General features: G+C 53.7%; 2 protein-coding genes and 1 non-coding gene across 8 annotated transcripts in view; 2 read left to right on the top strand and 1 right to left on the bottom strand.

Moving 5' to 3' along the window:
- The first annotated feature begins 3,345 nt into the window (after window positions 1–3,345).
- On the top strand, window positions 3,346–17,591 carry LOC103673696 (C-type lectin domain family 18 member A-like). The gene is made up of 12 exons (XM_040634359.1): window positions 3,346–3,484; window positions 4,015–4,106; window positions 6,065–6,304; window positions 12,897–12,994; window positions 13,401–13,522; window positions 13,713–13,820; window positions 14,397–14,489; window positions 14,877–14,983; window positions 15,586–15,715; window positions 16,013–16,109; window positions 16,986–17,077; window positions 17,554–17,591. The coding sequence occupies exons 1-12, from the start codon at window positions 3,346–3,348 to the stop codon at window positions 17,589–17,591; spliced, it is 1,356 nt and encodes a 451-aa protein (XP_040490293.1).
- A 9,721-nt stretch (window positions 17,592–27,312) lies between these two features.
- On the bottom strand, window positions 27,313–27,383 carry TRNAG-GCC. Its single transcript has one exon. It is a non-coding gene; the product is annotated as a tRNA-Gly (tRNA).
- The window catches only part of LOC103673565, a 4,126-nt gene continuing 3,785 nt past the window's right edge, over window positions 27,328–27,668 (top strand). For all 6 annotated transcript variants that reach the window (XR_005835629.1, XR_005835630.1, XR_005835628.1 and 3 more), the window contains exon 1: window positions 27,328–27,571. Coding sequence is in view for 3 of the 6 variants with exons in the window: in XM_040633576.1 (XP_040489510.1) it covers window positions 27,478–27,571 (94 nt within the window). In the remaining 3 variants the exon portion in view is untranslated. The remainder of the gene's footprint in view (window positions 27,572–27,668) is intronic.

Below are 27,668 nucleotides of genomic sequence, written 5' to 3'. Positions count from 1 at the left end.
TGAATTATTCTTATAGTAGGAGGCTCTAATGAATAATGAAAATAAACCATGACATTAGAATGTCATGGCTTCTGAAATACGTATGTGCATATGTATTTCTGAATCACCCACCTGATAACCTTTGTATTTATTTTTGTGTAAACTTTTAATCTTTGTTTATTTTCTTTGATCCTCCTTAAAATATCTCAATACGATAGTACGATGTAAAGAGTTGCATTTTAAAAGTGGATTTTACTATAAACAATTTAGACATTTTTAAATCTTGCCACTATTCAGGTATAAATAAAAAGCATATTTTGAAACGTTGATTATATTGAGAAATTCTCTTCCATTTGGTTTCTCAATTTAAAATGGATATTATGTGAATGTTAATTAAGATTTCCTATTTCTTCTTGAGTCAGTTTTGGTAATTTGTCTTTTTAGGAATTTGTTCATTGTACTTATATTATCGATTTTATCGCCATAAAGTTGTTCTTAATATCCCCTTACAACTTTTTAAATTTCTATAGTACCGGTTGTTTTGATGTCGCCCTCCTGATTTCGGTAATTTTGTCTTTTCTTTGTGTTGTAGGTGTTTATTACAAGAACATTTTAAATTGTACAATCATGTTGATAGCAGCTTTATTCATAATAAATAACAGCTTAAAACAACCCCAAAGTCTCTCAATAGGAGAATGAAAATATAACTAACACTAGCAATTACAAACAAACAGGGGCACCTGGGTGACAGTCGGGGAAGAATTCGACTCTTGGTTTCAGCTCAGGTCGTGATCTCAGGGCCGTGAGATCAAGCTCCACGTGGGCTCCGAAGTGGACACAGTGTCTCTCGGAGTTTCTCTCTCTCTCTCTCTGCCCCTCCCTGCCTTGTACACTCTTTCTCTAATAAATAAATAAATAAATCTTTAAAAAAACCAAAAACATGGGGCGCCTGGGGGGCTCGGTTAAGCATCTGTCTTCAGCTCCCGTCCTGGAATCAAGGCCCTGGGATTGAGTCCCACATAGGGTTCCCTGCTCAGTGGGGAGCCTGCTTCTCCCTCTCCCTCTGCCCCCCACTCATGCTCTTTCTTAAATAAATAAATAAAATCTTCATTAAAAAACCCAAAACCAAACAAACAAAAACAACCTGCTGAAACAGACCACAACAGATGACTCTCGCAGACATGGAGAGCAAAGGAATCGAGGCCTTAAAGTGTGCGTACACTGGGAGTCGGTTTATAGGAAATTCAGAACAATAAAACTAATCTATGGTGATAGAAATCGGAACAGAAGTTGCTCACGGGGAGATCCGCCATGCAAGAAAGGAGGTGCCCATTCCTGACACCCGCCCCAAACTCCCAGCAGACTCCTGTAAAAAGCCTGGGCCCAGGGCGAGGTGCCCTGTAAAGCAAGGAACGACGCTTGCTTAGGGAGTCCTGCTCAACACCAGGGGACCCTGAGGCCCGGGGGTGGAAGTGACAATCCCAGGGTCACACAGAGCGTCCGCGTTAGAACCCAGGTCTTCGGCGGTCTGGCATTTTAGCCCCTCAGCTCCTCGTCTGCTGGCTCCTGAAGCTGGGCCTCACCCTGGCCTCCATGTGCAGGGAGCCAGAGCCCTCAAAAGTCACCCCACCCCAGGCCTCAAAATATACTACTTGTCCCAAGTACCTGGACTGTGCTACACGGGAGAAGAGCCACATTTATCTTCAAAGCCTGAGAGCAAGAATCGGGCTTTGTTCCCTGGCATCGAGCAGGGCTGCGGGAATTGAACTCAGAGGGCTGCGAAGTAAACGAAAGCAGATTTGCACCGGTGTCCAGGAAGGTGAAGACAGAAAGCCTGGATCAGCTGGGACACACCCCGCGTTCACCAGGTGCCCTGAGGCAAGTCCCTTAGACACAGCGAGCCCCGCTTCCTCATCTACGAAATGGGCACGGCACCTGCCATGCCCAGTATTGTTGTGACCGTTCGGGGAAGCCACAGGTGTCTTTGGCTTTGTGAGAAAGGTCACGTTATTAAGCATTGCTAGGACCCAGGCACGATGAATCTGAAGTTGTCTGGCCATCCGTGGGAGGGAGAAGAAACTCCTGAGGCCCCAGGGAACTTGGCGGGGAGGGGACGCACAACCCCAGGCCAGCTTAGGGGTCCTTGTGCCTGGCCCTGCCCCCGTCCCCTCCCCCCATACCTGTGACAATATCCACTTCCCATCAGTGTTTCTCCCCAGAAAGCCAAGCCCACTTGCCTCTCAACAGAGTTTCCCAGGTAGGTGACATCTGGCTCTGACAGGATGCCAGCCTAGAGGTCAGGGGTCACACAAACTCCGGAGGGAGGAAGTAGTTGCCTTCCAATGCTGTCCTTTGTGGTGGGTGAATAACATTGGATCTGCCCTGAGGTGGGTTGTGGGCATTTGGCAATGGCCTGCAGGACAGCCTCTTCTTTTCTCAGAGTCATGGGCCTCGGGGCATATCTGCTTCATTGCATTCTGGTGGGATCTTGTAGGCCTCAGCCAGGCCCCAAAACATCATGGCAATTTGCTGCCCTCCTGCTACACCGCCTGATTGTCTAGAGCCTGACTGCTCCCAGCAGGACTCCAGTCAGCCAGGGACATCACATGCTCTCCTCCACTCGCCTTGCCCTCTCCTGGCCTGCAGACATGTGGGGGATGAGGGGGCCGCCGGAGCTAGGGCCCAGCCCCCCATACTGACCACACAGACTGCCCAGAGTCCTAAGGCCCTCTTTTCCTCCTGCAGGTGCAGCCCAGGCCCTTCCCCTACACACCTAACCCCCCAGGGCCCCCACCCACCCGTGGCACCTGCCTCGTATGTGGTTACCATCTGCCTATGTTTAATTCATGGCTGGGGGTTGGGACGAGCTTCCCAAGAAAGGAAAGAACTCCCCTGGGGTCTTGCCCAGTTCCTGCCTGCCTGCCCCGGGCCTGGGCCTGGGACTAGAAGCTGCTGGAGGGCCCGAAGGACACTGTCCCAGCCAGAACACGGCCATCATTTGCTAATCCACAGCCCTGGAATGTCTGCGGGCCAATCAGCGGGGTCTCCCAGGGCTCCCCGAGGGCTCTAATCATCCTGCAATGATTAGCAGGGGCCACAGGGTCAGTGCACACTGCTCGGCTGGTTGTCGTGGGCAGGGCTGCTGGCCAGGCCCTCGGCTGGAGGAGGGAGGGAGCCCTAGGATTGGAGCTGGCTGTCTCTTCATGCCAGTGTTGACGGGAGGCTTTTTGGATACACCGATTACTCACCAGCCTCCCTTTTGTCCGCCAGTCCAGCCTGACTCCTTGAGATTGTGAGTAGCTCCATCCAGCCTGTGAAGCAAGCTGGACGGCTGAGCCAGGCCACTCCAGAGCGCCCACCAGGCCCATGCCGTGGCCAGAGCCGTCCGCCAGGCTGGGGGGCCACCGGCCCGGCCTCCTACCCATGCTCCTAGCTCTCCTTGGCATGGCCTGGACAGAGGGGCAGCTACTCCCACGGCAGGAGGAGCGGGCCCTGACGCCTGGAGGTAAGGGGCCCCTGGGTGAGGAACGAGGTGGAGAAGCTATGGGTGCTACAGAGGGGTACCAGGGGGCTTCTGGAAGCCAGTGCCCATGCCTGAGCTCAGGCAGGCTAATGTGGTTGGAAGAGCTCCCTTCAGGTAGTCCAGGGACCCAAGATGGATGGGGGAGGCTGGGACAGGGGAGCGGAAGGAAAGAAGGGGAGTGGGCCCAGGCTTGGGGGTTGAGGAGGAATACCAGCCCAGAGTCTGCAGCTGGGGTCCCCAGGGCTGACCTCTTCACACATCCAGCCCATGGCCCCACTTTGCTCCTGTGAGCCCAACCCCCAGCTCAAGGGCCCCTGTACACCTGCCTCTCTCCCACCCCCGAGCTCTCTGTCTCCCGCAGGCCTGCCATCTTCCCGTGCCCCGTCAGCTCTTGTCCCCTAAGGTCAGGGCTGCCCTCTAAGCTTGCCATGGCAACCCCCCATCAGCCAGGGTCACCCGGGGAGAGCCCAGGTCCCACTGTGCAGGGAGCCTGACCTTGTCTCCTGCCCCAGCCCTGAGCAGTAAGGAGACGTTCCTGCTTCTCTCCCTGCACAACCGTCTGCGCAGCCGCGTGCACCCCCCTGCGGCCAACATGCACAGGATGGTGAGTCCCCAGGGGCTTGCTGAGGGGGTGGCTGGAGGCGCACCCCGGAACAGGGCTCAGGAGGCCATGCGGGTGCCAGGCGCCCTTCCACCTGGGCAGGGCAAGGGGGCAGCCAGTCACCCTGCCCACGGGGGCGGGGGGGGGACCGTGCCTCGTTGCTAGGGCTCCTCAGTGGCCTGCTGCCCAGAAGGGCCGTCCTTTGGCCTTTCCTCACATCCCATCCCGTTGCCCTGGAGACCAGAAGACATGGAAGGAGCCCTGCAGGAAAGAGGAGCTCCACAAAGGAGTCCCAGCAGGATCAGAGGGACAGAAGGCTGGGAGGGAGAAGCATCCTGCTTGAGGGAGGCGGCTTGAGTGTGACCAGGACCCAGGGCTTCTTCCTGGTTTATCTGGGTGACGAGGAGGGGCCCCTCCAAGGCCTCCGCTCCTATTCTGGGGGCTGATGTAGGACGTGCAAGTTTGGCCCCATCATCCTGGGGCCCAGAAATGCTGCCCCAGCACATGCTAGCAGGCCCTGGGGTGAGGGCGGGATGGTGTGGGGGTGGGCAAGGTTCCCCATGGCTGCCTCCCCTAAACTCCTCCAGGCTGGCTCCGTGGTGGTGACCTTGAGAGCTCCCGGGTCAGTTTCCCAGGAGGTGGGGGTGGGGCAGGCCAGCGAGAGGGGGTTGCTTCTCCCCCTTTCCCTGCTCTGCAGCAGCTGTGCCCCTCCTCAGGCCCAGGTCCTGGCTCCCACTGCCCACATTCCCAACTCCCAGCTCAAGTACCTAGAGCGGAGGAGTGCTCCCGCTCAGCCGGTCATCGGTCATCGGTGTCTACGCTTTTCACATGCCTCTGGCCAAACTCTTAGAAATCAGCCCCACCACTCAGCCGCCCTCACCTCTGCGGGCCTCTCGGGCTTTTACCTAGTGGAGGCTAAGGCTCTTAGGGGGGTGCAGGGCTGCCAAGGGGCCCCCCAGACAGTCCCACTGCTCTGGCTCCCATCCTCATCAGAGGCAAAATTGCAACGGCCACCCTGCCCACGGTGGGTGAGACCCTGAGCACAGCACTTTCTCCCCTGTGCCCTTTGAATCCCCGCGACAATCTTACCCTGCAGGTACCTTACTGTCCCCATTTCACAGATGCGGATGTTGAGTCTCATGGAGATTAGGGGACTGCTAGAGGGCACACAGCTGGGACGAGGTGGCTGGGCTGGCCCAGGGTGTGGTGATGGCGTGACCCAAGTTGTCTTGATTGCTGAGCCCCTCATTTAAGAGGAAGGGAGACAACTGGGTGGCCGTGGGGGTATGAGGGGAGGTCTGTTGGTGTGTGGGTGGGGAGAGAAGATTAGGGCCACCCCACAGAATGGTGCTGGCTGAGGTCGAAGCCCTGAGGCCAGGAGTCTCTCTGGTCCTGCTTCCCCCTTGGCATTCCTACACAAGGCCAGGGTGGGAAGCAGGGACAGGACAAAGCAGCCTGACTGCTGAGGCCTTTTGCATCAAAGAAAAGCCAAATGGGAGCAACCAAGCCTTCCTGACAATGGCTACGGCCAGCTGTACCTAACGGCAAACACAAAACCAGTTTGAATGGCCTGGGCCCTGCCCCGGGCTCACATTACCAGACAGAAAAATCGACCATAGAAGCCCGTCCCATCGTCAGGGCTGGCACTGCTCCCTCAGGAACACCCATCCCCCTCTGGGGTGGTGCCTAAGGCAGGGCCAAAGGGCACCCACGCAGGAGTCAGGAGGATGGGAGCTCTCAGTCCCGGGTCAGGTGCCCAGACCTCGCTGGTGCTTTTACCAACGCATCTCCGAGAGCTCCTTGCAGGCCCCGTCTGATCTTCCCTGGCCCCGGGCGGAAGTGGGTGAAACAAGACTCCCCGTCCAGTGCTCTCGGCATGACCCTGCACCCGGGGGAGACATGGGATCACTAAGGCCTGGCCCAAAGGTCCCTGCTGACACCTCTGTTTGTGCTGCCCCCAGGACTGGAGCGAGAGCCTGGCCCGATGGGCTCAGGCCAGGGCGGCCCTCTGCGGTGCCCCAGCCCAGAGCCCCACATCAGCACCTTGGGCCACCCAGCAAGTAGGCTGGAATGTGCAGCTGCTGCCCGCAGGTTCAGCGTCTTTCGTCGGCGTGGTGGGCCTGTGGTTCGCAGAGGGGCGCTGGTACAGCCATGCGGCAGCCGAGTGCGCCCGCAACGCCACCTGCACCCACTACACTCAGGTGAGGCTGGGGCGCCGGGCCCCAGGGCTCAGCTCAGAAGGGCTACCATTCGTCTTCAGATTGGTGGCTGCTTTTCCTCCGATTTGTATAGTTTTCCTTTTTTCTAAGTATAAACTATTTCAAACATAAATCTAGTAATGGACGCCCTTTTATCCACTATCTACATTTAGAAAATGTTTAACTATATTTGTTCCCATCTCTTAAGAAAAACCAACAACTGGGGGCACCTGGGTGGCTCAGTTGGTTAAGCGTCTGCCTTTGGCTCAGGTCATGATCCCAGGGTCCTGGGATCGAGTCCTGCATCAAGCTCCTGGCTCTGCCTCAGTGCTCCCTCTCTCTCGCACTCTCTCTCTCAAATAAATAAATAAATAAATAAATAAGATATTTAAAACAAACAACTAATCAAAACTGAAGCCCTACTCCTGCCCTTTCCTCTGTCCCTCCCCAGAGGTGACTTTTCTGAAGTCCATGTGCATCACTCCCAAGCACGTTTCCTCTGTTTTGTTCTCCACACCTCGTGCTGTTTAGCTGCTAGGGTACAGCCCTGAAAAACACAGGCAGAGCCGAAGTAGGTTCGACTACCTTTACTACACATCTAAGCGTTTCGATACCTTTCCCGTGTTTGTAAGTGGGTTGTTTGTTATTAAATCCTCTGTGATTGCTCCGTGCGTCTCGTGCACCATCCCTGACCATTTTTCTAAGATTTACTTCCATGGATCCAGATATATATGGGTGATTCACTATGAATAAATTACAATTTACAGGCATCTGAGTGATTTCTACATTTTTACTATTTAAAGTCATTTCACAATGCACAAATCCTAGTGCAGGTCCTCTCATGCACACGTGTCCAGCGTTTCTCTAGGATGCACTTGGAAGGTGAATGGCTGGGTCATAGCATGCAACTACGACCTTAGGAACTATTGCTAAAGCGACTGTTCCGACTGCCCACGAGTCAGTCCTCACTTCCCCAGTATTGCCAGGCTCCTGGATTTTGGTCTACTCAATACCATGAAATGCCTCCTTAATTTACAGTTAATTTGAAATGGAGCATATTTCCTGATCTGTTAATTACCTGTTCATACCCCTTGCCCATTTTTATAACATGGTACATCTTTTTCTTATTAATTTTTAAGCATCCTTTCTATATTCTTTCTACTCTTTGTTGGTCATGTTGATAAAAGTTTTTCCTAGTATATGGTTCGTAATTTTTCATTGTTTATGTTATATTTTATAAAATAAATCTTTTAGAAGATTTTAATATTAATTAATCCATTTTCTCAATTTTTAAAATGTATAATCGATTCATTTGTAGTATCATGTTTAAGACATCATTTTCTAGGGGTGCCTGGGTAGCGCAGTCAGTTAAGTGTCTGACTCTTGATTTCAGCTCAGGTCATGATCTCAGGGTTGTGAAATCAAGCCCCAGGCCTGCTCAGGATTCTCTCTCTCCCTCTCTCTGCCCCTCCCCCACCAAAGAATGAAATCCATTTCTACTCTGACATCAGAAATATATTTTCTTCCAAAGTTTAAATGTTTTTCTTTTTCGTATTGACATCATTAAGCCACCTGGAAATTCCATGCAGGGTGTGACATAGGATTTAATTTGATCTCTTTCCAAATGGTCACCTTCTGGGGCACCTGGGTGGCTCAGTCAGTTAAGCATCTGCCTTTGGCTCAGGCCATAATCCCAGAGTCCTGGGATCGAGCCCCACACTGGGCTTCCTGCTTAGCAGAGAGCCTGCTTCTCCCTCTTCCTCTGCCATTCCTCCTGCTTGTGCTCTCTCTCAAATAAATAAATAAAATCTTAAAAAAAAAAAACACAAATGGGCACCTTCCATTGAGTATTGAATCCTTCCCCCGCTGACTCACAATGCCACCTTAGTCATAACCAATCTCACATCTGCCCATAGGTCTATTGCTGAGTTCTTGATTCTGTTCTATTGCTTTTTTTGTTTATCCGTGCACACATCATGTTTTAATTACTATGGCTTTATAGAAAGTTTTGAAATGAAAATTCCCCATATTATCATTATTATTGTTCAAAAATGTGTTGTCTATGCTTGGCTCCCGATTCTCTCATATGAACTTTTTAATAAACAGCCTTTATCAGGTTACAGACATTTCTTTCTAGTCTAAGTTTGTTAAGATTGATTGATTGATTGATTTTTAAAGATTTTGTTTCTAAGTCATCTCTATACCCAACTTGGGGCTCAAAGGGGCTCAAACCCATGACTCCTGAGAGCAAGAGTCTCACACTCTACCCACTGAGCCAGCCAGGTGCCCCTGTTTGGGATTTTTTTACACCATGAATAGGTCTTGTGTTTTATCAAATGCTTTTTCTACATCTATTGAAATAATCATATGATTTTTCCTTAACTATTAAAGTGATGCAATACATTAATAATTTTGGGATGTACGTACAAAGTTGCTACACGATACTAGATCTTCCTGGTTAGATATTTAAAACGTTCTATTATAGAACATTTCAAACACATACAAAGCAGTCAGAGTAGTATCACCCATCACCCAGCTCCAACAACTATTAACTCATGGTCTCATGGCTCATGCTGTTTCATCTATATCCTTTTCCTCTCCTCTCCTATTATTCTTTTCTTAAAAAAAAAAAAGTATTTATCCTAGATAGAGAGATCACAAGAGCGTGTGCATGAGCTGGGGGGAGGCAGGAGGCAGAGGGAGAGAATCCCAAGCAGACTCACTGCTGAGCTTAGAGCCTGACACGGGGCCCAATCCCATGACCCGAAGATCACAACCTGCCCCAAAAGGTGCCCCTCCTCTCCTATTATTCTTAAGCAAATTTCAGACATCACATAATTTTATCCATAAATTAGTATATATCTCTAAAATTGGCTCTTTTTAGAAAACATAATCTCAATATCGTAATTAATATATATTTTTAAATTTTAACTTTTCCTTGCCTTCCTACTTACAGGGCTGTGATTCATCTATGCACCACGGGCTATAACAGTTATTCAAATGCTAAAATACTTACATATTAGTAAACAGTTGCTACCCCAAGTTCCCAGAATGCACCTGGCCTAGTCTCTTCCCTGGGATACCTAGGATCTGTCCCATGATCTAGAACCAGAGAGGGAATGCCCGGCACAGTAGCGGGTCTCTAGGATCCCGCTCCAGCCCAGCATCTGTTCTGACTGGCAAGTCCCCATGCCTGCTGGTTAAGTGTTTTGAGTATCCGCCAAGCTGGCATGTCACGTGATGTGAAATAACGTGATGCAGGGTGTGTGCTGCCATTGTTTTTAATCCATTGCTAGACCTGGTTTGCTAATTATTATTTGATAGTGAAATTGAGCTCTGATTTCCTTCCTCATGCTGCCCTTACCTGGGTGAGAGCAATGCTGCACCGACCTCATAAAATGAGTTGGAAGTTTTGTCTCATTTTCTATTTCCTGGAAGAGTTTCTATAATATTTGCTATAACTCTCCCGTAAAACTCTTTGGGCCTTGCTCTCTTTGGGGGTTGTTTGTTTTGTGGGTACATGCATACGTATGTGTGGATTTTGAACTGCTGGCTCGACTTTTAGAAATGGTCAGAGATCACTTCAGATGTTCTACTTCTTCTTGAGACCATTTTGCCAAGGTCTATTTTCTAAGAAATTGTCCATTTTATGTTTTCCAATGTATTGGTCAGGATTGTTCAGTATTGAAGAGAGATTTAAAGCTAGCATCAAACAGGAGGGCACCTGGGTGGCTCAGTCGGTTAAGCATCTGATTTAATTTCGGCTCAGGTCATGATCTCACGGTCTTGGGATGGAGCCCCATGTCAGGCTCTACGCTCAGCAGGGAGTCTGCTGGAGATTTTCTCTCTCCCTCTGCCCCTCCCCCTGCTCTCTCTCAGATAATAAATAAATCTTAAAAAAAAAGGAAGGAAAGGAGAAAACATAGGAAATTTAAATATATGCTTTAAAATCAAAGACCTCGTGATGGAAAAGAGGAAACACGTAAGCCTGAATGACAATAAAATCACTGAAGAGCAAAACTCACAGAATGCAGCTAATGAAGTTTAGAGGGAAATAGCTTTAAATGAATACAGCAAAAATGGAAAAAGACTTAAAAATGAATGAGCTAAGAACCCGTATCAAGAATATATAAAAAATAATAGAATAAACTGAATAAAGTAGGAGAAAGTAAATAATGGGGGTGCCTGGTTCACTTAGTCAGTCAGTGGAGCATGTGACTCTTGATCTCATGGTCATGAGTTCGAGCCCCACGTTCAGTATAGAGATTACTAAGAAAAATATATAAAACCTAAAAATAGGGGCGCCTGGATGGCACAGCGGTTAGGCATCTGCCTTCGGCTCAGGGCGTGATCCCGGCGATCTGGGATCGAGCCCCACATCAGGCTCTTCTGCTATGAGCCTGCTTCTCCCTCTCCCACTCCCCCTGCTTGGGTTCCCTCTCTCGCTGGCTGTCTCTGTCTCTGTCGAATAAATAAATAAAATCTTTAAAAAAAAAAAAACCTAAAAATAAAAAGAAAGTAAATAAAAAAATAAGAGCAGAACGTCAGTTAAGCGTCTGATTCTTGGTTTCGGCTCAGGTCATGATCTCGGGGTTGTGAGCTCAAGCCCCGCGTTGAGCTCCGGGCTCAGCACAGGGTCTGCTCCGGATTCTTCTCTCCCTCTGCCCTTCCCCTGCTCGCTTGCTCTCCCTGTCTCTCAAATAAATAAATAAATAAATAAATAAATAAATAAATAAAATCTTTGAAAAAAATCTAGGCTTAAACAGGGATTTAAAAAATCTTTTCTGTGTCTGTAGCTAGGTCCTTTTAAACTTTGCAGCTTTGTTTATTTGTGCCGTCTCTCTTTCATTCTTTACCAGTCTTTCCAGAGGTGTGTCTATTTTAACAAATCAGTTTTTACTTGTTTTTATCCTCTTTTTAAAAAAAAAATTCTGCTCTTATTTTTATTATTTACTTTTTAAGTTTATGTCTTTTTAATGGGGCACCCCCATTATTTACTTTCTTTTACTTTATTCAGTTTACTCTATTATTTTTTTTTATATTTAATCCCAGGACTCTGGGATCATGACCTGAGCTGAAGGCAGACGCTTAACCGACTGAGCCATCCAGATGTCCCTTTACTTCTTTTGTTTGTTTGTTTTTAAGATTTATTTATTATTTGAGAGAGAGAGAGAGTGAGCGAGCAGGGCGGACAGACAGAGAGAGAGAGAAAATCTCCAGCAGACTCCCTGCTGAGCGCAGAGCCTGACATGGGGCTTGATCCCAGGACCATGAGATCATGACCTGAGCTGAAATTAAGTCAGATGTTTAACCAACTGAGCCACCCAGGTGCCCCAAACTTTCCTTACTTCTAAGTTATTTACTTGACATTTTATTGCATTGAATTTATAGAATGCAGCCCACGAGATACTGTTCCTTTGGTTTTTGTTGAATCTTGCTTTGTGGTTAAGTGAGGGGTCAATATTTGCAAAAGTTTCATGCATTCCTAAAAACAATGTATGCTCTCTAATTATTGGGTACATCTGTCCGTGTCTCCCTACTTTATAGCTGTCATATTGAGCGTTACGGAGTTTGCTTAACTATTCCCCTGTATTGACTGTGCTGTTTCCAAGCTGTCACTGATTTTAAGATTTGAATCTAAGTGTTGAATACCATCAGAGATCAACACCTGTTAGCTTTTGTTGCATGACACACTACCGTGAAGTTTAGCATCCTATGATTCTGTAGGTTGGCAATTTGGGCTGGGCCCAGCGGGGAGGTTCTTCTGGTCTTTGCAGGGCCCACGTGCAAGTGTGATCAGCCGCTGTGTGGGCTGGGAGCGGGCTCGCCTCTGCTTGTGGGGTCTCCTGAGGCTGAGGTTCAAAACCAGCTCACTATCATTTTTTTAAGACTTTATTTATTTTAGAGAGTGAGAGAGTATTCCTGCACTTGCGTGTGCGCGCGCACACACACGCACGCACGCACCCAATGGGGAGGGGCAGAGAATCCCAAGAACCCTCCTCGCTGAGCCAGGAGCCCGACGCGGGGCTGAATCTCACAACCCTGAGATCACGACCTGAGCCAAAACCAAGAGTGGGACGGTTAAGCGACGGAGCCACCCAGGCCCTCCTGGCTCCATATCACTTGTGCTGCACTCTGTTGGCCAGTGCAAGCTACGGGGTCAGCCGGATTCAAGGCTGGAAAAGAGAGTCCTGCTCTTGTTGCAAAGAACTGCAAAGGCACGTTTAAGAGCGGGCTGTAGGGAGGAGGGAAGGGTTGTAGCCATGAGTGCAATCTGTCGCAAGACCTTCGAGGTCTGAGACTTTCTTTTGCCGCTCGCCACCCACCCGTGACTCTCTCCTTTCTTCTGGTATCTGCTGATCCAAACCTCTCCCCTCTTCCCACCCAGAAAGCCTTCCCAGGCTATTCCCACCTGTCCTCGTAGCTCTGCCCAGCACAGCTGCGGCTCCCGAGGCCCCGAGGGAGGTCTGCCTGCCTCATATGGGGCAGAGGCTGTGTCCCCCCTCCCCAGGCAAGCATCATCCGTGTTGTTGGGCCCCACACTGGGAGTGCAGTGGCCCATGATAGGGTCTCTGAGCCACCATGTCTCCTGCAGCTCGTGTGGGCCACCTCGAGCCAGCTGGGCTGTGGGTGGCACCGGTGCTCTGGGGCCCAGGCCGAGCTGGAAGCCTTCGTCTGCGCCTACTCTCCCGGGTAAGCCGCCACCCCTGCAGCTACCCTGCCATCCACCGGGGGTAGAACGCTCAACCACCCACTCGAAGGCCTTTACCCCTGGGTCTGCCCCCTCACGGGGAGAGGGAAGGAAGAAAGGGAGAGGGTGCGGCAGTGCGCAGCCCCCGAGATTGCAGCCAAGCAGAATGTGGCTTTTCAGACACCGCTCCGTGGCAGTACCATTCGGCTTTGCCCGGTGGGAGAATGGAGCACTGGTATTCATTTGGAGGCCATCTTTCCTTTCCGAGGACATCTCCCTGTCTCCCCAGCTCCCTGACGCCCTGAGCGGGCCAGTAGGAGCTGAAGGGGCCGGTGGGGCAGGCAGCAAGGCCATCCCTGTCTTGCCCGAGGCCGGGCCCTTGCAGCCCTCTGGTGCTTGCTCTCACAGAGGCAACTGGGAGGTAAACGGGAAGACAATCGCCCCCTATAAGAAGGGCTCCTGGTGTTCCCTCTGCACGGCCAGGGTCTCTGGCTGCTTCAAAGCCTGGGACCACGCAGGGGGGCTCTGTGGTAAGTGCCCCACCCTGCCTGCCTCCTGCTGGAGCAGCGGGTACAAGAGAGCTCAATGTGGTGACCCTTGTGGAGGGGGGCAGCATTCGGTGGGACTGTCCTCAAAGCCCTGGCCCTTGGCACCCAGGGAGGCACCCAGCTGGCCTGCCTGAAGGAGGCCCCCTCTCAGAGTTCATCCTTATCTGACCAGAGGTCCCCAGGAACCCATGTCGCATGAGCTGCCGGAACCACGGACATCTGAACGTCAGCACCTGCCACTGCCATTGTCCCCCCGGCTACACAGGCAGATACTGCCAAGGTGAGGGGCGCCTGGAGCTCCAGGTCCCAACTGCCCAGGGGCCCAGTAAGTGAAGTCTGGGCCAGGGCCCCGAAGGCGGCGCAGGGGGTGAGGGGGGACATACGTTCCTGCGCGGGGTGTCCCAGGGCCGTGCGGCGCTCACTGGGAGTGTTTGGAGAGGGTCCTGAGGGAGCGTGTGGGTACCGACCAGGTACTCGCTGATCTGAACAACGCATACAGTCATTCAACCAACAGCCGGAGGACCTGCCGGGCCCTGAGCCGTGTAGGGGATTCAAAGTGGCATCAGATTTGGCCCTTAGGTCCTGGGATGATGGGAGGAGGACATTATCAAGATCTAGAAGTAGACTCCGGTCCCACTGTCCCCCTCCCAGCTCTTGACCACAGGCACGTCACCCCCCAAGCCCCAATTTGCTTCTCATGGAGATCAAACCATACACCAAGCCCTGATGGGGTTCCATCCTTGAGGGTCTTGCTCATCACAATTGGCCATTCCCCCACACTCCGAGGCCTGTGAGGGGCAGCACGGGGTCCAGGGGCTGCAGGCTGAGCTCCTCCCCCCCGCCCCCCCCCCCACAGTGCGGTGCAGCGTGCAGTGCGTGCATGGCCGGTTCCGGGAAGAGGAGTGTTCCTGTGTCTGCGATGTCGGCTATGGGGGACCCCAGTGTGCCAGTGAGTCCTGCCCTGATGTCCCCCGATGAGCCAGGCCACCCCCTGGGAGTCCCAAGCGGGGTGCTGGATCCGGCTCAGACCAGTTCACAGGAGCCCACTGGGCGCATCTCTTCCCGACTCCCTGCTCAGTCACATTGCGTTGGTAGCTTGAAACCGACCACGGCGGCGGTATTCACACCACAGAAACTGGCAAATGCTACAAACCCTTTTTGTTTTTTTAAGAGAGCCAACTGGATGTTACCCATTCCCCAGCCGGCCTCTGACTCCCATCCACTCTCCAGCTTGGAGACAGTGGCCAGAAGAAAGGGCTCCCTGAGCTTAGCTCCCCGGTAGGGTGGAAAGCATCATGTGTCTGAGGTCCCCACACGCAGACTCCCCTGTCTGCAGCCAAGGTGCACTTTCCCTTCCACACTTGTGACCTGCGGATTGACGGAGACTGCTTCCTGGTGTCTTCGGAGGCAGACACGTACTATGGAGCCAAGATGAAATGCCAGGTGACGGTGGACCCCTGCCTTCCCAGGGACCCCCAGGGTCTCGAGTGAAGGTCTTATTGGACTAAGAGATGGTTCCTTCAATTTCTCCTGACCTGACTCTGGTCATTAGTATAAAGCAGGGGTCACAAACTCAGAGGCCCATGGAAGCCAGGAGGTCATTGAATGAGCTGAGGGACCCAGGGGGGAGGCCCCGCCCAACCCCCCTCTAAGGAGCCGTCCTGATTCAGCTCTAGCTGCTGGCTGCCAGGCAGGTAGCGGAGTTCAGGGAGGCCAGAACTTGGGATTTTTCAAGAGAATCAGAAATTCAGATTTTCATTGGCATCTCTCAATGTATTAATGTTGGTGACCAATTCGAATGTATTCAGGACACTGAACAGATGAAACAAAGCCTCCCAAGGGCAGGGCCCTGCCAGTCTGGGCCCCCGTGCCCAGAGAGAGGAGATGCGGGCTGGGGAGAGAAAGTGGGACCCCTACTCTAAGAAGCAGGAGACTGTGGGGTGGGGGAGATGACGTCCCTGGCCGTGGCGAGGTGGCACAATGGGCAGGAAGGGATGGCCTGAGCTCTGGGGCCCTGCCAGTGTGACCTGGAGTGGGGGTTACAGGGAAAAGGTGGGGTGCTAGCCCAGATTGAGAGCCAGAAAGTGCAGGACATCCTCGCCTTCTACCTGGGCCGTCTGGAGACCACCAACGAGGTGACCGACAACGACTTTGAGACCAGAAATTTCTGGATTGGTGAGTGCCTGGCTGGTTGGGAGTGCAGGAATCTGTGAAAACCCACCAGCAGACAGTAAGGTTGTGGTGAGGGCTGGGGGCCCAGAATAGGGCTGGCAACCTTCTTCTCTGGGGAGAGCAGGGAAGGGAGGGAGAGGGAGAGCCACTGGGGGCTGGAAGAGCTAGGAAGGGGTTAAGGCCTGGCAGCAGAAAGGGCATGAGGCAGCAGGCTCCAAGCTCGGGGCGCTCCTCTCAGGGAGCCCAGGGCTCTGTGTGGGGCCCCAGGGCTGTGGACTAACCTCAGCTGCCGTGGCCCAGGGCTCACCTACAAGACCACCAAGGACTCCTTCCGCTGGACCACGGGGGAGCATCAGTCCTTCACCAGTTTCGCCTTTGGACAGCCTGACAACCAGGGGTGAGTCCGGGGTGCCCTCCATCCCCTGGGCTCGCTCTCTCACCTGAGCCCTGTTGCTGAGCCTTCAGAAGCCACTGAAGAAACTCCGCCCAGCCTGCTGCCTGGCTGAGCCCCCTGAGGGCCAGGGCCTCCCCTGGTGCCCAGGAGCCCAGGCAGTGCGGGCACAGCTGGTGCAGCACAGTGCTGAGCTGACGCACAGGCCGGCCTCCAGGGCTCACCTACAGGACAGGGGACTCCAGAAGGCTTCATCCATTGGCCTCTGTTAGCCATCCACCCCGCCCCCCACCACACTCCTCTGCCTGTATCCACACACTGATTCTGGTGGTCTTGAGCAATCCCCTCTCCCGCCAGCCTCTACTGAGGGCCTTCTGGTTATGTGGTCTTTTGTCCTGGTCTTCAAAGCCCAGGAATGCCCAGTGCAGGAGGGGCAGGGGTAGAGGAAGTCAGACTGTGTGGACCACCAGGGGCTCCAAAAGTCTGCCCCGCACTTCCTCAAGCTGGTTGATGGCAGCCAGGCCCATGCCCCCGCCCTGTCACCTAGAGGACGTGGGACTGGTTGGGCTCCCAGGCACACCTTCTCCCTGCTGGCAGGGAAGACGTGGGCCTGTGTGTTCCAGGTACAGCCCCCCGTCCCCCACCGGTGGGCTGGGGCTTAGTGCTGGCACTGAGCAGGGGGAGCTGCTGCCCAGGCAGGGGCTGTGCTGAGAGCCTCCCCTTTGCTGAGAAGAGCTGCAGAGGCCCGAGGAGCAGGCGTGGGAGCTCGGGGGTGGGACGGGGCTCTTCAGCACAGGGGGCCTGCTGAAGCGTAAGCTAAGCCCCTCCTGGGCTCCTACTTTCACTCCCCCATACTCAGCCCCCAACTTGTGGGCCTGGCAGGTTCGGCAACTGCGTGGAGCTGCAGGCCTCAGCCGCCTTCAACTGGAACGACCAGCGCTGTAAAACCCGAAACCGCTACATCTGCCAGTTTGGTGAGGGCCCCTCACAGCTCCCCTCTGCCGGTCCCTGCTGGCCCGTTGCAGGTGCGCGGAGATCCAGGTCACAGGCCCGGGGAGCGTCTGAGCACGCGGGGTCTGTGGCTCCTGCGGCCCCCGAGGCCCAGGGAGGAGAGAGAAGCCCAGCATCTCACAGCACGTCCACATGGCTGCGGAACTGGGATGCCAGCCTGGCCTGGGATTTCTCCAACGTCCCTTTCCTCCTGTCACCAAAGCTGCAAGTTAGGGATTTGTTGGGGTCACCAGTGTTCCCTGATTCCCTAGAGCCCAGAGAACTATGGCGGGGAGCAGAGGTGAAACCTGGCCCAGAACCGGCCCCCAGCAGCCCCTGCTGGAAAGGTCTGGAGCTCCACGTGGGAACGTAGGCATTTCAGGACCAACCGCAGAAAGGTCCCCATCCTAGGACCGCCTGGGCTGCCACTGACCCTCGCCCTGTCTGGCTTCCTTTCCAGCTGAGGAGCACATTTCCCGGTGGGACCTGGGGCCCTGAGACTCGGCCGTGCCTCTCCCCTGCCAGCACCCGGATGCGCAGCCACGCTCGCCCAGCTGCCCGCCTGTCTGGAACAAGGGCCAGGCCAGGACCACCAGCCAACATCCACAGAGGTCTCAGAGAGACCCTGCAGGAGGGAGGCAGGGGGTACAAGTCCGGCCCAGAGGGAGTCTGCTATAGGGGGTGGGGAGCTGGGGCCCCTCAGCCTGCTGTGGAGAAGATGGGTGTCAGGCGCCCGAACCGGAGGCAGGGCCAGCCGTCCGAAGAGACCACTCTCCTCCGTGGTCGCCGGAGCCTCTGGGGCAGATGGAGGTTCCTCACTGCCCAGGGTGCATCCCACAAAGGATTAAACTAAGTTATGAATCAGCCGGACTTGCGACTGCTTGTCTTGAAGGGGGTCCGCCGACCCAGGGTGATCCCGGGAAGACCAAAGGGAGCCTGACGGGCTTCACTGCCGGCTGCCCATGACCCACCCCAGGCCCTTCCCTGCTCACCCACGTGACCCAGACCACCTTCTGGAAGTTCTCCGGTCTTAGCCCCTGAGGGATGCACAGATTCAGAAACTCTTTGCATGCCTAACTTCCCGCTCCAGCTCCTCTCCCCCCTCCTGGCTCTGTCCGCTCCATGCTTCTGCTCACACCCTCCGCCTGTGTTCCTTATGCCTGCTCCTGTGTGTTCCTCCCACTTTCTTTGTGATTATCTGTGCGGGGGATGTGTCGTGGCCCCGGCTCCCTCCGCTCCCTACAGTGGTGAGAGGGGCCCGTGTGCGCAGGTGAGGCCAGGAGGTGCCCTCATCAGGGTCTGGAAAGCACCCCGGCCCATTGGCACACTGTGATGTGTGGAGTTGTTTTGCTGGTTGGAGGTGGGAGTGTGGCCCAGGACCCCGGAACCAGGACAAACGTAACAGCCACAATTTTTATTGTGGTTGCAACCGGTAGAAACGTAGAAACAGCTCTAATCATGGCAGAACAGGAATTTATCAAAAAGACAATGACCTAAAAATGAGCATAGATAGCTCTCCACAGAAGCTACACAAATGGCCAACAATCACATCACTAGCCGTTAGGAAATCCACATCAAAACCACACCGAGACATCACTCCACGCCCAGTAGGACAGCTGTCATCAAAGAAACACACAGTAACAATGTTGACGAGGACTTGGACCAGCTGGAACCCTCACCAGCTGCAGGTGGGAACATGAAATGGCACAGCCGCTCTGGAAAACAGTTGGGTGGGTCCCCAAAAAGTTCAGCACAGCTACCATTTGACCCAGCAATTCTGCTCCTAGGCCTGTACCCGAGAATTGAGAACAAGTACTCAAGTCCTTACGCACAAAGTTCACAGCAGCATCATTCCCAACAGCAAAAAGGTGGAAACCACCCAAACGCCCACCAGTGGATGAGTGGACGTGCCATAGAATATTATTCAGCCATTAAAAGGAACAAAGAACGGATACAGTCTACGAGCTGGATGAACCTTGAGAACGTTATTTTAAGTGAAAGAAGCCAGTCACAAAAGGTCACACGTGGTACGATTCCATTCAGATCAAATACTCAGAATAAGTAAATCCACAGAAACAAAACACACCCTGGGGGTCGCCAGGGGTCGCGGGAGCATGGGGACTAAGAGCTCAATGGGTCTGGGTTTTATCTTGGAACAAAAATGTTTTGGAACGTAGCAGTGGAGGTCTCACAACACGGTGAACGTACTCAATGCCACCAAATGGGTTACCTTCATGTCACGCGGGGGGTGGAGGGGGAAGGCCTGGTCACAGGGTCCTGGGGAGAGTCAGAGAGCCAGGCCCCAAATTCTGCTGCACAGTCAGGCCAGGCACGTACTCGAGCCACTGCTGTCAGGCATACTCTGGCTCAGAGGCCTTCCCCCCGCGCCCCCACGTGACATCGTAGGGTTTGTGAGAGCAGGGGGCAGTGGCCAGGTCCTACCTGAAAAGTCCGTCCCGCCTTCTTGTCCGGGGGCCAGGGAGCCGAACGCAGACGTTCTCCAAGGCAGTCCGCAGCCCCAGCAGCACTGGCGTCACCTGTGAACTTGGTAGAAAAGCAAATGCTCAGCTGCTCTCAACTGACTGAATGGGTAGGGCGAGGCCAGGGCTTGGGTTTTTTTTTTCGTTTTGTTTTTTTTTTTTTAAAGATTGTATTTATTTATTCGACAGAGAGAGACAGCCAGTGAGAGAGGGGATACAAGCAGAGGGAGTAGGAGAGGAAGAAGCAGGCTCATAGCAGAAGAGCCTGATGTGGGACTCGATCCCGTAACGCCGGGATCACGGCCTGAGCCGAAGGCAGACAATTAACCGCTGTGCCACCAAGGAGCCCCTGGTTTTGTTGTTTTTTAACAAGATCTCCAGCTACTTCAGACTCAGGCTCTGGTGCGAGAACCATGGGCAGAGAGGAAGAGTTTGAGCCTAAAGTCAGACCACCTGAGCTTCAGGACAGGCTCTGCCATTTCCGGTGTTCCTTTGGGCAAGTTACTTAATCAGGAGACCAGTCACCTCAGTCTGCCTGGAACTATCTGGGTCTTTGTACTCCATGCCCCACATGCTGGGAAACCCCTCAGCCCCAGGTCGCCCTCATACAGCTCTCTGCCTCAAGCTCTCCTGTAAAATGACAATAGGGGCACCTGGGTGGTTCACGGGGTTAAGTGTCTACCTTCTCATGATCTCGGGGTCCTGGGATCAAGCCCTACGTTGGGCTCCCTGCTCAGTGGGGAGCCTGCTTCTCCCTCTGTTCCGCTCCTACTCTCTTTCTCTCATTCAAATAAATAAATAAAAATTTTTTAATTAAGAAAATGAGAATAATAAACTGAGTTGGTACGCTAAAGTGTCTGGACCAGAGCCTGAGACCGGTAAACACGGATGAACGCCAGCTCAGCTGAGCTCATGCCCTTATTTGTTCGATTCCTTCATCCAGAGAACACCATCTAAACCTCACTTGCTAATTAAGTAAATTTGGGAAATAAGTATGAAGTGTTTAAAACTGCGCCTGGTGGCTAGTAAATGCTCAGTAAATCTTAGGCTCATTTTTCTTCTTCTTCTTCGCTATTAACTAAGGTTATGTGGCTACAATTAAGCCCAGGTTTCAAACAATCATCCCAGCAAACAATCAGAACCATCCCAGCTACTCAGGCCCCACGCAATCCTAAGCATCGATACATTCAACCCCATTTCGAATTCTTCCTTCCCCAGTCCTCCAGCCTCCGAAGCCGTCCCCTGATCACTCTGCTAGGTTTTTGCCCACACAGATTAGCACAATCTCTCGGGTCTTATGGTGATTCAATATCCTCCTTCTGGATTTGAAGTCATCGGCCTCCTGGGGCCTGACTTGTTATTTCGGTGGGAGAAAACAAGGGGCGATGGGATAGGTCACACAAGGGGACTCCTTCACCACAAGGTCATTAGGGGGTGTACTGTTCAAGGACACACTGGCTGCTGGCCGCCCCTCAGCCCTCCCCTCAGCCCCGTAGCACACTAACCATGAGCGATGGCAAGAAACTCCGCCAGTGGGGTGCCTGGGTGGCGCAGTCATTAAGCGTCTGCCGTTGGCTCAGGGCGTGATCTCGGCGTTCTGGGATGGAGCCCTGCATCAGGCTCCTCCACTGGGAGCCTGCTTCTTCCTCTCCCACTCCCCCTGCTTGTGTTCCCTCTCTTGCTGGCTGTCTCTCTGTCAAATAAATAAATAAAATCTTTAAAAAGAAAGGAAGGAAGGAAGGAAGAAAAGAAAGAAACTCCGCCTAGACATGAGTCCAGGGAAGGGGAATGGGTTTGGCAAGTAGCCAGCAAGTTTCTGCTTCCAGGATGTTCAGAACGACCAAGAGGTAGCTGCTGCTGGCAAGGGAGGCTCCGTCAGGGTGTGCGTGTGGGGGGTATGGCTATCCTAAGTCTCCCACCTTCCCAAAGAGCCCCATTCTGATGACCTCTGCCCCCCAGTCTCCATTCTTTCCCAGTTAGAGACCATGCAAGGGTGTGGGGCCACCTGATGGTGTCACTTTCTAGCCATTGATCAAGCTGTAAGATTGGTTTTCTTACTCTCACGTTCTTATAGCTGCAAGAAGAAAATTTTCCTGGTTTTCTAAGCATGCTTTGAGCAGAGAATTTGGGCTCTGAGCTGGTCTTTCTTTCCTTTGAGCCGTGTGGTGCTATTAGCAAAACCCTATGACCTACAGCCCTTGACCTCGGGGTAATCTTTATACTCTTCTATGTCAGAAGCCGCCAGATCCCCAAAGCCTTGCCTTGAAGGGGCACTTTGTTCTGAGGGACAAGGATTAAGTGTCTCACCATGGCACGCCATGAGCTGCCAGTATCCTGTCCCTTAATACTAGCTGGATTTTCACTGTCCTCTGGCCACTTCCCAGCCTTAGATCACCCCCGTTTCCCCCTGGATTTCTGGCTCCTTCCACGCCAAGTCCTATTTTGCATCAATCAAGGTTCTTGTTTTAAGCAACAGAAACTGATGCTGGCGACTCTGAGCAGGAAAGGAATTTGCCGAAGGTTCTGGTTAGTTCCCAGGAGCTCTTGGAAAGGTTGGAGGATCAGGTCTGGAAGACACCTCCCCGCCCCTGTCAGGCGCAGACGTCACAGTCAGTGTCACCAACGTGGGACGGAGCTGGATCCGCTGCCACCATCAGCTGCTGAGATGGGCTTCTTCACACTGACAGCTGGAAGTCAAAGTCAGGGGCATGGGTCTGTCGGGAGGGGCCGCGTTATGTGCCCAGGCCCTAGGGGCAAGGAAGGCCGGGAAAGGGAGGTGGAAAGGGGGGTTTTCGGCTTCTTTCCTGGGAGGTAGTTCCTGTCTCCAAGACAGGGGGTCCCTGTAACACAGGAAGGGGGCTCAGCTGTGGAGGGGCCAAAAGAATGACTGGAGCCCACTGCAACAAGCCACCTGGTACATCCAGGACCCCGGCCTGCGGGGTGGCCCTTGTCAGCCCAAGCCCTCACCAGGGTCCTCATCCCCTTGGGTGGAGCGGGTCATGGAGCAGTCCAGTGCCAAGACAGGACAGCCTGAAGGTGCTCCCAGAAGCAGACTGCTTCCAGCTGATCCCACTGGGTACCTTCAAGTAAGTCCTCTGACCTCTTGGAACAGTGTGGTGGGTGCAAGGCAGGGAACTGAGAACGCACTGCTCCTCTCAGCTTGCACTCCACCGGACCCCAGACACAGTCGCCTTTCTGTCAGGCGGGGGCACCGAGAGTGTCTGCCTTGCAAGGCCGCCGTGAGGGTTGGGATGATGGATGTGAAGTCTGTAGCATGACGTCCGGCAGATGGTTGGAATTCAATCATTTCTGGCTGCTGGTTCCAATATTGTAGTACTGGGGATGATACAGCCACCCTTTCCTTTCTTCCCAGGAGCTCTATGAAAATCAGTGAACTACTTTGCACCCATCTGAGAATTCAGGATGGACACATCTGGGAGTGAGCTCAGGGAGCTCTGGAGACCAGCTGTCCAATATGTCCACCCTCTTCTGCTTCCCTCCTTTGTCCTTATTCTAGTCCTTCCATCCACTTGGTCTGTTTCTGTCTTCTGCTTTCTTCCCACCTGACTGCTGACGTTCCCCTGTCCTTGTGTCATCTGCTGTCATTCATTATGACTCCTGTTCATGCACTATTCCACCTGTGTTCCATGAATCAGACATTCACAGCCTGGGGGAATGCAAGAGGGTGTGTCCCTTGGAGAGAGATGAATATCAAGCAAAGACCTCCACCTGTTTCCCAGTGCTTGGCCTCCCTGTGATAGTTAATTTTATGTTTCAATTTGGGCCACAAGGTGGCAAGAGATTTGGCCAAACACTATTTTGGGTGAGTCTGTGAGAGTGTTTTTGGATGAGATCAACATTTGAAGGGGCTAAGTAAAGCAGACTGCCTCCCCAATGTGGGTGGGCCTCATCCAATCAGTTGAAGGCTTGCATGGAACAAAAAGGTTTACCTTCCCAAGAGCAAGAGGAAACTCTTTCTGCCTCACTTCCATTGAGCTGGGACATCTGTTTTTGGTTTTTTTCCCTGCCTTCAGACTTGAATTGAAACTTTGGCTCTTCCTAGGTCTCAGACCTGCTGGTCTTTGGACTGAAGCTATGCCGCTGGCTCTCGGGGGTCTCTAGTTTGCTGACTGCAGATCTTGAGATGTGTCAGCCTCCATAATCGTGTGAGCCAATTCCTTACAATAAATCTCTTTCTGTATATAGCTCCTATTGGTTCTGTTTCTCTGGAGAATCTTGATTAATATAGCCCCTGCGTTGGGGTGGGGCCCAGCCATGACTCCAGGCTTGTCTGCTCTGGGCTGCAGGTGGCAGATGCCCAGGAAGATGCCCATTACACATGTGGACGAGGTTTGCCATTGATGGTGAACTTCCCAGATACTCCACCAGCCCCCTTGGCATTTAATTAGCCCTCGACTGGCAATCTGGGGGGCGATCGAATGGTTTTTCCCGCTTGACCCAAAGCTGGGTCCTGTGATGGAGGCCCCAGGAGGATGATGCAGGTTTCTGCATTCTCTCCTTTCTGGGCAATCACACCTCACTCTGTATTCCCATTTTTAGGAGATGATGTTCAACCCGAAGAGAATGCAAGCTTATTTTAATGCTCTGTGCTCTATCTTGGGCACAGCAGGCATTTCTAAGTGCCATGCCCTGTGTGGTAGACATGGGTGTGATTTTCTGTCTCCTCTGGGTATTGCAAATGTGAAAGTGACCACAGGTATAAAGATACACCCAAGGAAAAGAGGCAGAAATCCAGACAAGACAGAAGTGTGGCGTTTACCTTGGCTCACGGGCATTTGTGTGATGTGTCCTTGAGGGGGTGAAACAGGACCACGAATGGGAGAGAGAGGCCAAGGTGATGAATTGCCAACTTCCTCCCAATTAAACACTCAGTCTGGATCGTCAGTGCCTCGGGGGGGCGCTCTCACCGGTCTCCTGTTCCTCCCTGCAAGCAAGCAGGTGCTGAGTGAGTGCTCTTGGCGCTGTGCGGTATGAAGTCTTGAGAACGGGAAAAGGAGAAGGCTCACAGGCCTTACCGTCTTGGCAGCCACAGTGGACCCCGGAAGATGCTCACAGATTGAGGAAGAAAGGGGTTGGGGTCAGGGAGGGGCCCTGAAGTCACAAGTTTCACTTGTGGGGTCTGATCCAAACCCCAAACAGAAAACAGAATTGATTTCATGGATTTCCATCCATGTATTCATTCCGCAGACATCATCGGGCACCTGCTGAGTGCCAGACCCTGAGCACCGGGTGGGGGTACACGGTGAGCAGGACCCCCTCTCTCTGCCACAGGCGCAGCACTGCCTCTCGAGTGCTGAACACCAAAGGAGAGGAGCCCAGAAATGAGCAGATCTGCTGTGACAGGTGCACAGCCGCCGCCTCGCTGGATGTCTCAGCCCTCCCCTGCGTGGGTTCGGGTTCGGCAGACTCTTGCCTCCCCCCCACTGAGAGAGGGCAGTGGGGTGTCCATTCCCAGCCCGGGGCCAGCTGCTGGCTCTGCTTCTCCCTTCGAGCTGCCCTGGCCAGCTCCGCCACAGCCAGCCCCCCAGGGCTTAGCCTGCAGGCAGCTGGGGCGCGTAGGCCAGCAGCAGGCAGGCAAGTGGGCAGGCAGACGGGCAGTAGGAGGACATTCGAGAATTGTCTCTGGCCAGGCTAGGAGTCTTCTCACAGGACGCAGAGATCACGGATATTTTCCCTTCTGCCTTCTGACGGTACCACCCCCAGTTCCAGGCCACGGGCAATGGGGTTGATTCCCATCGTGGGTTTGGGGCTGCCCACTGACCGGGGTGGTGCTCTGCCCACTGCCTCTTACGGACCAACACCCACTGCCTCGGAGCAGAGGAGCAGGGAAGGGCCAGCCTGGAAGCGATGGGGCCCGTGTGCACTTGGGCCCGTCCTCTGCACCCCTCCCTCCCTCCTCTCAGGCTCTGCCCTGCTCTCTTGTTCTCTCTTCAGACGTCGACATGGCTGGAGAACCCAGGCCAGGCCCTGGCCAGCCGGGTCAGAAGAGGCATCAGGGCCCAGCCATCTCCTGGTGAGTCTGTCCAGGCTTACCCGCAGCCTGCAGGGGAGGGAGGCTGGTGGCTGGCTTGTCTGAGGCTCTGGGTTCCCCTGAGATGGAACAAGGTCCCCAGGAGGCCAGTTCAGGCTACTCACTGTGGCACCCAGAAATCTCTTCTCCCTTGGCCTCAGGTTTTGTCCGTAAACTGAGGGAGAGGACCCCATTCATTCCCAGGGCCCTCGTCACGGATGTCGCCAGCACCATCCTGCTGACAGGCAGGGTGCCCCTCCTCCCACCGGGAGCCAGGGCGCATGGGTCCTTCGCGGGGAGCCCCACCTGCCTGGCTCCTGGGGGCTTCTTCCAGCTAGAGAAGTTTGGCAAGTAGCAAATGGGAGCTTGCCTGGACAAAATCCTGCCCCTCACTTGGGAAGCTTAAAGAAAATGGGAGGAACTCTTGAAACATTTTCAGAAAGGAGCTCACCAAATTCTGCAACCAACGTGCCATTTTCACAGGCATAGGAGAGGTGTCCCCTGAGCCGGGCATCTGTGGTGGCCTCACTCAGCTCCTGGTCGTCCTGGGGGCATTCGGGTGCTTCCTGCCTTGCGGTGGAGAGGCAGTGGGGCGGGTGTTCGCTCTTAGGAACCACGCTGTGTAAACGCCCGGTGCTGAAGGTTCTGGTTGCTTTTGGGTTTCCCCTTGCCTCGTCTTCCCGGAAGGGAGACGGCAGGGCTGGGCTGGGGGCTGCTCCCAGAAGTCTCTGCCCCTCCGGCTTGACCTTGACACAGATGAGGCCTGATTCCTCCCTGCCAGCACCCGCCTGAGGGTGTGTGTCACCCTGTGAGTGGGACAGTGTGGGTGGCTTCGCCACGGCTTGTGTTTTGGGCTGACGAGCAGGTGTCCGCTCCTGGGTAACGCACGGTTAGCTTTGCGTTTCTTCAGGGACGCAGAGCTGCACGCTCGGGCAGGTTGCTTTGCCTTGTGTCTCTTGTGTGAGACTCCAGGTTTTTGTAATTATCTGTCCAATAGGGGGAAGTAAGGGGTTCTCTCCCATAGTTCTCTCATGTGCTTTTTTTGACCCTGGCCACTTTTGAGGCTCCATTAACCCCTTCGTCAACTCTTTACTTCCAGTCACCTTCAGATTTCATATCCTCCCACCACCTTCCCAGCAGGCTCTGCCCCCCACCCCCAGGCGCTGGGCGATAATCCGCAGGGATTAACCCCACAGGGGCTCAGACTCCATTCAAAGGGGACCCAGCATTCAAGGCCTGGGGCAGGAGAGGCCCTCTGAAGCCACACATCCCCAGGGGACTCCAGTAGGGAGGATGAAGCCTCTTGTGGGGGGGCGGGGGGGGGTCGCTGGACCTGCCTGGGTCTGGGGCAGCAGTGGGTGGGCAGCTGTGGCTATGGCAAGACCCCAGGTTCAGGGCACAGGCTTCAGCCCTGGCTGATGACTGAGGGGTGGGGTGGGGTAGAGTGAGGGTGGGAAGCGGGGGGGCCCCGCTTCTTCAGGCCCAGAGGGACCCTTTGCTGGCAGCAGGCACCGCTGTAGGGTGCATGAGGCCTGACACCTAACTCCCAAACCCATCCTGCCCTGTCTCAACTTGGGCAACTCTCGCGTCTGTGCTAAGCGGTCAGTGAAGTATCATTCCTGTATCATTCATTCCCGGCTGCTTAAAAAAAGCATTTTAGGGGAAAATGCAAGGGAGGGGGTAGAAAGAAGAAGAAAAGACAGGTCTCTGCATTGGCCGGGAATCGAACCCGGGCCTCCCGCGTGGCAGGCGAGAATTCTACCACTGAACCACCAATGCTTCACAGTAACAGGGCTTGCCACAGAGACTCAGGTGGTCTGGCCGCCGCCGGCTCCGCCTATGCTCTCTGTCAAAGTTTCGGGCCTGTCTGGGGATGGGTTGGGGGAAGCACCGGCGATCTAAGGAAATCCAGACAACTGAGAATTTTCTCCGAGCAGTAGCGCCCAGCGGAGACGCGTCGGCTTCAGGTCTGTCCTAGCCCCGAAGCCCCCGCCCGCTAGTTCCTGCCCCTCAGGAGGCTGCCTGTTTCCGGCACCGCGCCGGGGACCCCGCCCCCCCCCCCCC

The sequence above is a fragment of the Ursus maritimus genome, unplaced genomic scaffold (assembly GCF_017311325.1).
Source record: "Ursus maritimus isolate PB19 unplaced genomic scaffold, ASM1731132v1 scaffold_19, whole genome shotgun sequence".
NCBI classification, from domain to species: domain Eukaryota; kingdom Metazoa; phylum Chordata; class Mammalia; order Carnivora; family Ursidae; genus Ursus; species Ursus maritimus.
The sequence above is the reverse complement of the archived record's forward strand: the minus strand, read 5'-3'. Positions and strand labels throughout refer to the sequence as shown.